The 12,329-nt window shown below is 41.5% G+C and overlaps 1 protein-coding gene across 5 annotated transcripts in view; it reads left to right on the top strand.

Annotated features, from left to right (window-relative positions):
• Positions 1-12,329, top strand: part of MCEE (methylmalonyl-CoA epimerase) — a 35,925-nt gene that overhangs the window by 7,809 nt on the left and 15,787 nt on the right. For 4 of the 5 annotated variants that reach the window (XM_049705718.1, XM_049705716.1, XM_049705717.1 and 1 more), the window contains exon 2: positions 911-1,248. In XM_049705718.1, coding sequence (XP_049561675.1) covers positions 961-1,248 — 288 coding nt within the window. In that variant the 5' untranslated portion in view covers positions 911-960. Of the gene's footprint in view, positions 1-241; positions 440-910; positions 1,249-12,329 lie in introns of those variants that run through there. The other variant, XM_049705719.1, reaches the window with a different exon arrangement.

Here is a 12,329-nt window from a genome sequence, read left to right as displayed (position 1 = left end):
CATTGCAGGCTGCGTCAGTTTCCAAATGAAAGGTTTCTTCACATTAGAAGCAGTTCTGCTTCTAATCCTTCAAAATTATAAGAACAATTTAAAAAAATCGCTCAGAGGAAACTCATAAGTTTAAGTACCCTCTTGATCTTTGCTTGTTTTTCCCCCAATAATGAGATATTTTCCTTAGTTGGTAATCATCCAAATAAAGTACACATTAAAAGGTATTTATAGGGCTTCCCTGGTGGCTCAGTGGTTGAGAGTCTGCCTGCCGATGCAGGGGACACGGGTTTGTGCCCTGGTCCGGGAAGATCCCACATGCCGCGGAGCGGCTGGGCCCATGAGCCATGGCCGCTGAGCCTGCGCGTCCGGAGCCTGTGCTCCCCAACGGGACAGGCCACAACAGTGAGAGGCCCGCATACCGCAAAAAAAAAATAAAAACAAAAAAAAGGTATTTATGGTTCTAACTTCAATGAACTTACTGCAGAACGTAAGACAAAAAATTGGTTGTAGGTAGAGAAGAAAATTGCTTGCTGTCATCATTAAATGTATGTCGTTTCACCATCACATTCAAACTTACCCTTTATAAAATGCAGAGAATAGCAAATAATCCTTAATGATATGCAGCTATCCTTTAAGTGTTATTGGTAAATATAAGTTATTATGAAAAATGTCATCCTTTGTCCTGAATTTAGAAAGCTCAGAATTAGTTTTTTAATTCCAGACAGTTATTTCAGAGCAGAGTGAGTAATTCTGACATAAGTTTTTTCATTTATGTACTCTGATTTAATTTCACTAATTAAAAAGAAAAGGTATGTAAATAATTTTTACATATATGATTATATTTTGTTTTTTCAAAAATTAATTTTAGAAGGGCATCAATTCTCAGAAGAAGGATCTCAATGCCTGCTCCATTTTTCAGGGCTTTTTCCCAGACTTCAAACTCCAGTTCCAACAGTAAGAACTTTTTCCATGTCCCTGTCGTCGCATCGAGCGGCTGGTCCTGTATGGAACCTCGGTCGACTCAATCATGTCGCAGTAGCAGTGCCAGACTTGGAAAAGGCCAAGGCATTTTATAAGAATGTTCTCGGGGCCCAGGTGGGTGAGACGGTCCCTCTTCCTGAGCATGGAGTATCCGTTGTTTTTGTCAACCTGGGAAATACCAAGATGGAGCTGCTTCATCCGCTGGGAAATGACAGTCCAATTGCAGGTTTTCTGCAGAAAAACAAGGCTGGAGGAATGCATCACATCTGCATTGAGGTATTTTAATTAGTTTAATCCTTGGTATTGTAAATATCTCTTTTAAAATGTCTTTTACTTTTGAAGGCTACATATTGCCGCTGTCATCAGAAACTTCCATGAAGTTCTTTCAGGGAAATGGTAAAATTGGTTCTCTTCAAGGATGGATCTATAGATATATTCTCTTTCCCTCTAGAAAACTACAAATAATAATGAAAATATGTTTTATTGAAGTCTGGGTTCAACTATACAAAGGCCACTGAAGTTGGCCAAAACAGATTTGCGTCTTTGCTGTAGTATTTATTGACCACGTACGACCTTCCATGCAATAGGAACACGCTGCTTTCGCTGTCACAAGGCAATTAGAAGAAACAAGTGACAAGACTTTATAAAGTAAGAATTTCCATATACATGCCTATTATTATAATTATTTTCTATCTTTAAAATTCTAATAACTTGTTCCTTATTACAAAGGCAATACATTTTCAATTACTGACTGTGATTTCTCAGATCTTTTCAGTTGCATCTGCTAACAATTCCTGAAAAAAACCATGAAGTGTTAGACAAGAACATTCTCATTAGAGAGACTTTATCTGTAGATGTTCATGTTCAGATAACTGCTTTTGGAATATCAGCATTACCAATTATGCTTCAATTTAAATTATTTTGGTAGGACAAGTCTCTTGATAGAAGGAATGACATAATTCATAGTTAGGCCTCATTCCCAATCCAGGAGAGGGGGGGGGTTTGGTTCCAGCATGAACCCAAGGATTTATTCAGTTTACATTGCAAATATATTTGAGAGCCTACCGCGTGTACTCCACTGAGGGCTTGGATTCAGCAGTGAGTAAGAAAGGCATGGCCGTGCCCACGGTCAGGAGGGGCAGCTGCTTACAGTGCACTGGGATAAGCAGAATTAACGTGTCTTCTTAGTTGTGCAATGAAGGAAAGATTGATTGCTCCTGGCAGGCCAAGGAGGTGGTAAGGTATCGCAGGGCATGAGTTACAATGAATGTGAAGGAATCCCCAGGTGGACAAGGGGAGGAAGGTATTCTAGGCAGAAGGAAAGCACATAGAAAGGCATCGCGTTATCATAACTACCAGCATTGTGTCCTCTGGCAGGATACGAAATACTAGACGTGCCTTATTTAATCCTCGTAGCTACCCTTGAGGGCTATATTAACCCCATTTGACAGGTGAGTAGTTAGAATAGTTAACTTGCCTGCAGTCACATATGTAGGACATGGCAAAGGTGGGGTTCAAACCCAGGTTTGTTCTGATTCCAGGATCTGCACTGTTAGCCATGGTGCCAGATTGCCTTCATTGGATTAGCTGAGATTAAAATTTCAGGTGGGGAAGCCATAAGGTAGTAGACAAAGGAGCTAAACAAGGCCTAATATTTAACCTTTATCCCTTTTTTAGGAGGTTAATTTTGGCTGCAAGTCTTTGTTTCAGTGGACTTGAGGGCTTGTCTAAGTCTCCCCAGGATGAGAAGCAGGATCCTCAGCCCTTGCATGCACTCATCTCTCTCCCACACTGTACTGTCTGTGTTCTACATCAGAGAACCCAGGCCTTCAAAGGAAGCCACTGTGAGTTAGAAGTTCAGTTAAGTAAAAAATAGTGGAAGTTGAGTAATGTAAAAGTGAATTCAAAAGTCCAGATTAAAGGGGGGACATGAAAATGTTTGTCAGTATAAAATGAAGGTAGGTGATAGGAGGAGTTGTGAAGAGTGGTTAGTTAGCTGCTGCATTAGTGTGTCACACACCCCATCATTAGTCTCTGCTCTCTGTAAAAAATAACATGTCTTGACTGGGTAGATTTTATTTTTCTATTCTTGGTCTAAGATGAGCTGTCCCAGGCTGATGGCTGCTGTCAGTAACATACGACTTACAGGGTAGCTCCAGGCCTCACCAAAGGCAGAGAGAGAATACAGGGCAGGTATCTTCAGGGGGTGATCTCGAAACCAAACATATCACTCCTGTTCCTGTCGTTGGTTTGGTCACATGGCACACTCGACCTCAAGTGTTGTCTGTATTCAGGCACTTACATGCCTTGCTAAAACCTGGGGCCTGGTATAATTAAAAGGAGGAAATGGAAAGTGGGTACTGGAGGCCACCAGTTTATGCTAGTTGGTAATTTTTAAAAGTGGTATTGCAGGGATAGCATGACACTTTTTTCTGAATGAAGATATGCTTTAAGGTGGAGTCATTTGAGAATCATTGTCACCTGCTGTGGAAACCTGTGAAATGAAGTTGTTACCGCACGCAGGGGCTTGGTTCCCTAACTCACCAGAGAGAGCAGAATTCCTCACCGATCCTTGAACAGGAAAAACATTTTTGTTGAATGAACCTGCAGAGATTTCAGAGTTAATTATTTTACCATAGTGTAACCTAGTCTCTCCTGCTACTACAACTGAGGTCTGAAATGTCTTCCACTGGCAGTACAAAGGTGATAGAACTCGTCAGAAAATATTTCTTTGGTCATTCCAGGTTCTGTGGCCACATAATACATTATCCCTACACTTCAGGGTGTGATGACAACTATTGTATCTTGCTGGGGATTTTGTGGGTTGGGATTTTGCTGGGCAGTTCTTGCTTGGGGTCTGTCCTGCGGCTGCGGTCAAACATGGAAGTGAGGCTCAGCCGCGCCGGGTGTCCCACTCACGTGCTGGTGGCTGCTGCTGGCTGGGCGCCGGGTGTGCAGCTGGGCCTCCCAGCAGAGCACATGTGCGTGATCCCTGCAGCTCCACAAGCTGAGGGCGCTTCTCAGGACAGTCGGACTTCTTACCAGGCAGTGGCCTTGCTGACTCCTTACCGGCCAGAGTGAATGTCCAAGAAGGCCAGGTGGGACTGTGTGGCATTTCCGTCCTGGCCTCGGAAGTCCCACAGCAGCACTTCCGCTGTCTGTTGGTCATAAAGAAGTCCTCGAGGCTGACCAGATGCAGGGGGAGAGGAGAAGCTGAGAGGCTATGGCCGCGTCTTACAAGTGCTACAGCCATCCATGTAGTGATGTGTTCTAAACAGAGGGAATGTGTGTGAAACTTCTAGAAGGTCTAGAACGATTTTATTTTCAAATAGCCAGAAGTGGGAACCAGGACCATTCCCTCTGCAAGAGGAGGCAACCTGTCTAGCCTTTGTGAATAGACAGAGACTCAAGAGAGGGGTACTTGAAAGGTGGAAGGTGATAAATACACGTGTGTTTGGCTTTCCCTAGAGGAAGTTTGGAGGTCATCTTGTTCCGTCTTTTTCTTGCTGACGTGCGCACCGAGCAGCCTCAGTTGTCTGGCACAGCTGTGCTGACGTGCATGTGTGCTTCTGACCTTTCGCAGGCCTCTCCCTGAGGAGAAGTTTCTGGTATCGAATAGAACTACCCCTGCTTTCGCTAAATAACTTAGACAGCAAGGTATGTCACAGTGAAAACCTTAAAGGCCACTGAAAATATTTACTTATTCAACAAATTAGTACTGTTGTAAAAATATTTAAGTGCTTCCATGCTGGTTGGTAAATAGCTGCTGCTCTAAACCTTCTGAGTAACATCCTCCTTCCAGAAGGACCCTTCTCTAAGACCCCTCAGACATCTCCCCCCGCCACACACACACAATTCAGCAACTGAAGGCTTACTACTCAGCACAGCGGGGGTCCTCCAGGACCCTGGATAAGGTGCCTTCTGTTCTGTTTGGTTGCTGTCTTTGTCTGTTATGTTCCTGGTCGTTAAGCATTTTCAGAGTCACTGTGACTTTCACTGCATTAGGTGCCGGGATGTGTAGCTACACAAAAAAGTCCCGGTCCTCTCAGGATTGCCCACTGCTTCACGTTTTTATGTGTGCCCTGCACTTCCCACAGAGGATTAGAGGTGACTGGCCAAAACACAGCCTATGAGATACCAAAGGATAAACCTAAGTAACAGTGCGAGTTAGAACAAAGAGGAAAATGAATCAAGAGAAAACTCAAGGTAAGATTAGTGTACCCACTCGTTCTGTCAAATATTTCCTTCTAGTTGCCAAAACAAAAGGGAAATAAATACTATTAAAAACAGTCGTGGCCCCTTCCCCTTCTTCCCCTCCCTTCGTGCCATCCTGGAGACTTTAGGTAGAGCAGAGCCAAACACTAGTGCACGCTGCTGGGGAGAGCGGGGGAGCCCAGAGCGGGGTGCGGGGCCACGTAGGTTGAGGGGCCCCCGCGAGCAGAGCTGCCTGCTGTGGGAAAGCTGGAGGCTGAGTAGGGTACCCACGCGTAGGGAGCTTCCAGCTCAGGGTGTCCGAGTCTGAGCAGAGGATGCCGCCAGGTTTGGGGCGTCAGAGTGAGAAGGGCAGCAGTGCTGGGAGCCAGCCCGATTCAGGGAGTGGGGTCCCAAGCATGTTGGGAGCATAGGGTGTGAGAGCCTGAGCAGAACGTGTGCACGTGTGCATGCACGTGCAGGGGGCACCTGGCGTGGGGAGGCGGGGCCTGAGCTGTGTGTGGAGTGTGTCAATGCCGGGGGAGACGATGACTCATGGGGAGATGAAGCGAAGCGGGCTTGCGGATGGGGTGGCCGCTATGGGCAGTCAGGGCCTGAGCAGGGTGAGGAAGGTGTACACACATTGGGGCCACTCTGTGCAGGAGGGGGGGACCCAAGCAAGGTGGCGAGAACTTGAGTACGGGGAGTGGGGTGGGAGGCCCTGATGCAGGGGCCCAGGCCCAGCGAATGGGAGCTTAGGTGGGGTGAGGAAGCAACCAGATGGGGTAGGGGGAGGACACGTGGGGTGAAGCGAGCGTTGCTGAGGGAGGGGCGGCAACAGGGTAAGGACTGGTTACGGGGGAGGTGTATCAGGTGAGCGGGTATAGCTCCCCAGTGTCGGAGATGGTGGTACAAATACACAAAGGATGTTAGATTATGAAAGAAAAAAACTTTAAGGTGAGAGACTAGCCAGGTAACTTATTTCCTGCGTGCTGGGAAATGTCTGTTCTCCAATGAAGAAGAGAGAAAATTCTACTTTTTGAAAAACTCCATTCTCATTTCGGCTTTACAGTAAACCCTAGGGAATTGCTAAGGTCTACAAGTGATCTGTGTATCACGGGTTCCCAGACGTGGGGCTTTTGTAGAATGATAACATTTCCAGAGAACAAAAGAAGTGGGCAGTTTGATCAGGTTTTTTAACTTTCTCTGTTATTTAATAAGGAAAAATTTTAAAAATTCTGTCTCTTGCTAACATCATTTTGGAAAAGAAAGGGCATTTTATTACCAAGAAAAAACAGAGGAGAAGAAAAAGGAGAACTCCTCTTGGAATAAAAGAGTTCTGTCAATTAAGATATTTAGTTTTTTTAATGTTTTATTATCAACTGGTGAAAATTTCAGAGCAGCATTTGGGAAACTTTCTATATAGCCACCACCAGACCACATAGCAAGTATGGAAGCTAATGTGTGCCCTTCTGAAATAATCCCCAGGACTACACAGGAACCTTCTGAACACGATACAAAGTGAGAACAGTGTTAGGTTTGCATAATTCACTTAGTTTTTTGTTTTTTGGGAAAAGACAGTTGAAACAGAAATGTTTTATTCAGACTTTTAATTTTAACTTCTATGGATTTATATCAATTTGAAGATTAAATTCATTCATTATTGGTATCAATAAGCACTATTATAATTTTATATAAAATAAAAAGCCTATATTTTTAAGATTAATCAAAATATGCACCATTAAAAGTAGCACATTATTACTTATTCATAAATTTTGGTCACTGTGAATTACATACCTTAAGGTTTTTAAAAAGATGTTATTTAGTCCAACTTCTTGTCTTTCAACAAACAAGATTGCATTGCCAGTTTCAGATGAGGCAGCTGAGGACCAAAGAGAGTATAAGATTTACCTGAAGGTTCTGAATTCTGATTGTGACAATCCAAACATTTTTTTATGTGGAGTACTGTCACTCTTAATTTCCAAATTACAGGAGAAAATCAAAATAAATTCCCAGACACAGATACAATACCCCCTGCTGCCTGTCCCCACCCTACCATACTCCCCAAAACTGATAAGAAGTTGAAATGAATAGCCCAGATATTCACCAGTGACATTTAAGGTCTTACAGAGCTATATGATACACAATTATAATTGTACAAAGGACTATAAAAGCAGATTTTTTTAGATGCGTTATTATTGACTATGTTATTTTTATTACTTAGGGGGACAGACTTAATTTCCCAAATCAAATTACTTCGCATTTTTTCTAAGCATTCTTTATACCCTTAGAGTAGATAATGCATCTACTTTCAATTCAGAAAAATTAAAACGTTTTTATTTCATTCTTTTTATTATTGCCAAACAGCACATTAGGAGCACTCTTAGAAAATTGTTTATTTTATGGCAGTACTCTAAACAGAAGGATGGACATGATACAAGATCTTTAAAATCAAAGTCAATGATAGAAATAGTAACAGAAATAGAAATAAATGCTAGTACAATGTCAATTAGGCATTTTCCCCCAAAATCTAAGTTATTAAATCTTAGAAGTATTTCTTGGACTAAGGGATACTGAAGAAGCAGTATACTAAAAATTAAGATGCAATATCAGGGGACTTCCCTGGTGGCGCAGTGGTTAAGAATTGCCTGACAATGCAGGGGACACGGGTTCGATCCCTGGTCCGGGAAGATCCCACATGCCACAGAGCAGTTAAGCCCATGCACCACAACTACTGAGCCTGCGCTCTAGAGCCCACGAGCCACAACTACTGAGCCCGTGTGCTGCAACTACTGAAGCCCGTGCGTGCCTAGAGCTCATGCTCCACAACAAAAGAAGCCACCACAATGAGAAGCCCGTGCACTGCAACGAAGAGTAGCCCCTGTTCGCCGTAACTAGAGAAAGCCCACGCGCAGCAATGAAGACCCAATGCAGCCAAAAAAATATATGTATATAAGATGCAATATCAGAAATGTGGATATTTATAATTGAGTAGAATGTTCTATAATGAAAATATCCACGATCATATGTATAGTAGAAGTTATCAAAAGGGCACTGTGAAAACAGTCATGATTCTACTATGAAAAATTTCAAACATACAAGAAGTAGAAAAAAATGTAGTGAACTCCCATATTCCCATCACCCAGATTCAACAGTTTTCAAGGTCTTGTCACACTTTATCGTTTCTTCCTTTGTTAAACTGTTTAAAAGTAATTCACAGGTCATTTTACCTTTATGTAGTTTGTGTCTCTAAAAAATAAATAACCACAATGACGTTATCATATTGATCAAAATTGACAAAAATACATCTTTTGTCACCATGATATACACAGTTATAAATCACATTTACTAGATTGATTCACGAATGTCCTTATAGTTGATGTGTTCTAATCAGGACCCAAACAAGGTCCACTTACTACAAATGTTGTTAATCTCTTTAGGTTCTTTTTAAAAAAATATTATTAACATCTTACTAGTGCCGTACATTTGTCACAATTAATGAGTCAAATCGATATATTATTAGTAACTAAAATGTATACTTCATTCAGATTTTCTTAGTTTTTACCCAGTGTCCTCCAGTGTCCTTTTTCTGTTCCAGGATCCCATCCAGGTACCACATTACGTTTAGTTATCATGTCTTTTTAGGCTCCTCGTGCCTGTGACATTTTCTCAGACATTACTTGTTCTGGATGGCCTAGATATGTTTGAGGATTACTGGTTGGTTTTTTTTATAGAATGTCCCTCAGTTGAGATTTGTCTGATGTTTTTCTCATGATTAGACTAGGGTTATTGATTTTGGGGAGGAAGACCACAAAGGTAAAGCGCCATTCGCATTACATCATGTCAGGGGTACATACTGTCCACATGACTTATCACTGCTGATGTCGGCCTCGAGCTCCCGGCTGAAGAAGTATCATCATGTTTCTCCACTGTAAAGATACGATTTTTTTTCTTTTTCTCCGTATTATAATCTTTAGGAGGAAGTCACAGTGTGAAGCCAACACTGAAGGAATGGAGAGTTATGCTCCTTGATCATTTCGTAAATTATTTGGAATTTTTCTGTATGGAAGATTTCTCTGTTTTCCCCCATTTATTTATTCAGTCATTTATTCTTCAATCACTTATTTATTCAGTCATTTATTTTATATTAGTAATGAGTTATACACATTTATTTTATACTTTAGACTATAATCCAATACTACTTTATTTTGTTGCTCAAATTGTTCCAGCTTTGCCAGTAGGGCATTTTGGTTGACTCCTGTGTCCCTTTGACATACCCTATCTTTTTTATTTTTCCTCCCATGCTTCCTTATTTTCTGGCACTGCAAGATGCTCCAGACACATCATCTGTGTTCCCTCTGCTAATCTTGAACTGGCCATCTCCCCAAGAAGCCCTGGTTTCTTTCACTAGAGAATGGTATTAGAAACCAAGATCTGGGCTCAAGATGTGCTTGTTGCTACTGGGGTGTCATTGCTTCTAGGCCTTCTCAGCTAACAGAGCAATGACCTATGTGTGTGTATGCTGTATATATACATATATCTGTAAGCATGCCTGTATTCAACCATAACTCATAAGATGTCTGTTTGACATGCTCATGAACTCATGAGTTCATACTGATGTCTCTGACCTTAATCCATTACCACATGGACCACTCTAGCCTTCTCCCTTGCTTGTCTATAACCCCTCATTCCAATAGGGAGAAACTTGGCTCCTACCATGTGCCATCCCTTTACTTAATTGTTCAATTTCCGTATGGATATATAGTGATTGTATTAATTTCCTAGGGCTGCCATAATAAGTTACCACAAACTTGGTGGCTTAAAACAATAGAAATTTGTCCTCAGGTTCCAGAGGCCAGAGTCTAAAATCAAGAGGAAAAAATACAGAAGGAACAAAAAGACAGAATAGAGCATAAGAGAGATGTAGAACATGGTCAAAAGTTTTAGCAGAGTATACGTGGAGTCCCAGAAAGAGAGAAGAGAGAAAATAGAACAGAAGCAATCATTGAAGAAATAGTGGACAAGGACATTACCAGTCAGAGGTAAGACATCAACCCACAGATTCAAGCTCCACAACCCGGAGCAGGGCAAATACAAATGACACCACCTGAGCGCCCCACAGTCATGTTGAAAACCAAGGATAAAAGAAAATCTTAAAAGCAGTCAGAGAAAAACAAGACAACAGAAGTTATGAAATGACACAATATGTAGTGACATTTTTTAGGTACTGAAAAGAAACTGCCAATTTAGAATTCTGTCAATAAATCCAGCCAAGATGGTGTAACAGAGACCAGATTTATCCTTTAGCCTCAAAGAAAAAAATTTAGACAAAATATATGAAATAACCATTTTTGGCATTGGACATCCGGCAGCACAACACATTGATTTCTCAGAGAAAGAAAACAACCAAGGTAACCCTACAATTGCCCAGCTTACTGGCTGGAGAGAGTGTTTCCAGGCTGCAGTGCAGGAAGGGAGGATCCAAGTGAAGTTCAGCAGCCTCCCTGCATTGAGGAGGTGGGAGCAGAAAGGATGGGGAGGCCGTGGTGGCCTGAGTTTGCCGTATAAAGGACTGGAAAGGAGAGAGCTGCATGGAGAGTATTCTCCAGAGGTCAGCAATGCCTCTCAGCTCTTCATCTGAATAGTGAACCGTGCATGCGTGTGAGGATGCTGCCTGAAGCTGGGAATAGAACTCCTTGAAAGGATTAGAGGGGACAATCCTTACACAGAGGTTGAAAAAGCCATGTTCTTACCAACCATAGTGGAGAGACCTTGTAATTCATGAGACATTGGGTAGAGTATTCAGAAGAGCTTTGCATTAGTTGTGAGGAAAATTAGTCCTAGACTTTGGGCTGCTCTGATCCTTCAGTAGGTGAGTGGATAAATAAGCTGGTACATCCAGACAGTGGAATATTTTTAGCACTAAAAAGAAATGAGCTATCAAGCCATGAAAGGACATGGAGGGATCTTAAATGCATATATTACTGAGTGAAAAAAGCAGTCTGTAAAGACTGTATATTGTATGATTCCAACTATATGGCATTCTGGAAAAGGCAAAACTATGGAGACAGTGAAAAGATCAGGGGTTGTGAGGGTCAGGAGAAATGATGACTAGGCAGAGCAGAGAGGATTTTTAGGGCCGTGAAAGTACTCTGTATGATACCAAAATAATGGATACATGTCATTATACATTTGTCCAAACCCGTAGAATATACAACACCAATAGTGATCCCTAAGGTAGACTGTGCACTTTGGGTGATAACGCTGTGTCAGTGTAGGTTCATCAGTTGTAGCAAATGTACCATCTGGTGGGGGATGCTGATAATGATGGAGGCTGTGCATGCTCTTGGGGCAGGGACTGTGTGGGAACTCTCTACTTCTCAATTCTGCTGTGAACTTAAAACTGCTCGAAAAAAATAGTCTTTGGGACTTCCCTGGCGGTCCAGTGGTAAGGATTCTGTGCTTTCACTGCCAAGGGCATGGGTTCGATCCCTGGTCGGGGAACTAAGATCCTGCAAGCCACGCAGCATGGCCAAAAAAAAAAAAAAAAAAACTCTTTTAAAAAATAACATAACCCCCTGTTACCCTAGAATTCTAACCTTGATGAAAATATCCTTTAAAAATGAAAGTGAACTGAAAACATTTTTAATTAAACAAAAATGAGAAGATTATGCCCAGCAGACCTGTGCTACAAGAAATACCAAAGAAGTTCTTCAGGATGAAGGGAAATGATACTAAGTAAAAACTCAGATCTTTAGAAGAAATGAGGAGCACCAGAAATGGTAAATATGTAGGTTAAAATAATAACTTTTTTATTACCTTAAATTATGTATGAGACAACTGACAATTGAAAATTTTTAAATGCATTGTAGGGTTTATAACATAGAAGTAAAATTTATGACAGTAGTATAAAGGATGGGAGTTGAGCAAATGGAAGTATACTATTGTAAGTTTCATATATTATACATGCAATGGTAGACTCAGATAAGATCAAAATATACATTGTAAACTCTAGAGCAATCAATAAGAAAATTAAGAGATAACTAAAATATAATTAAGGAGATAAAATCAAACACTACGAAAATACATGTTTAAACAAGAGGTCAGGAGAGGAGGAACAAAGTATTAATGAGACAGAAGAAAGGTAAGATGATAGACTTCAATTT

The sequence above is a fragment of the Orcinus orca genome, chromosome 2 (genome assembly GCF_937001465.1).
Source record: "Orcinus orca chromosome 2, mOrcOrc1.1, whole genome shotgun sequence".
Taxonomy (NCBI): domain Eukaryota; kingdom Metazoa; phylum Chordata; class Mammalia; order Artiodactyla; family Delphinidae; genus Orcinus; species Orcinus orca.
This window is presented reverse-complemented; position numbering and strand designations above follow the sequence as displayed.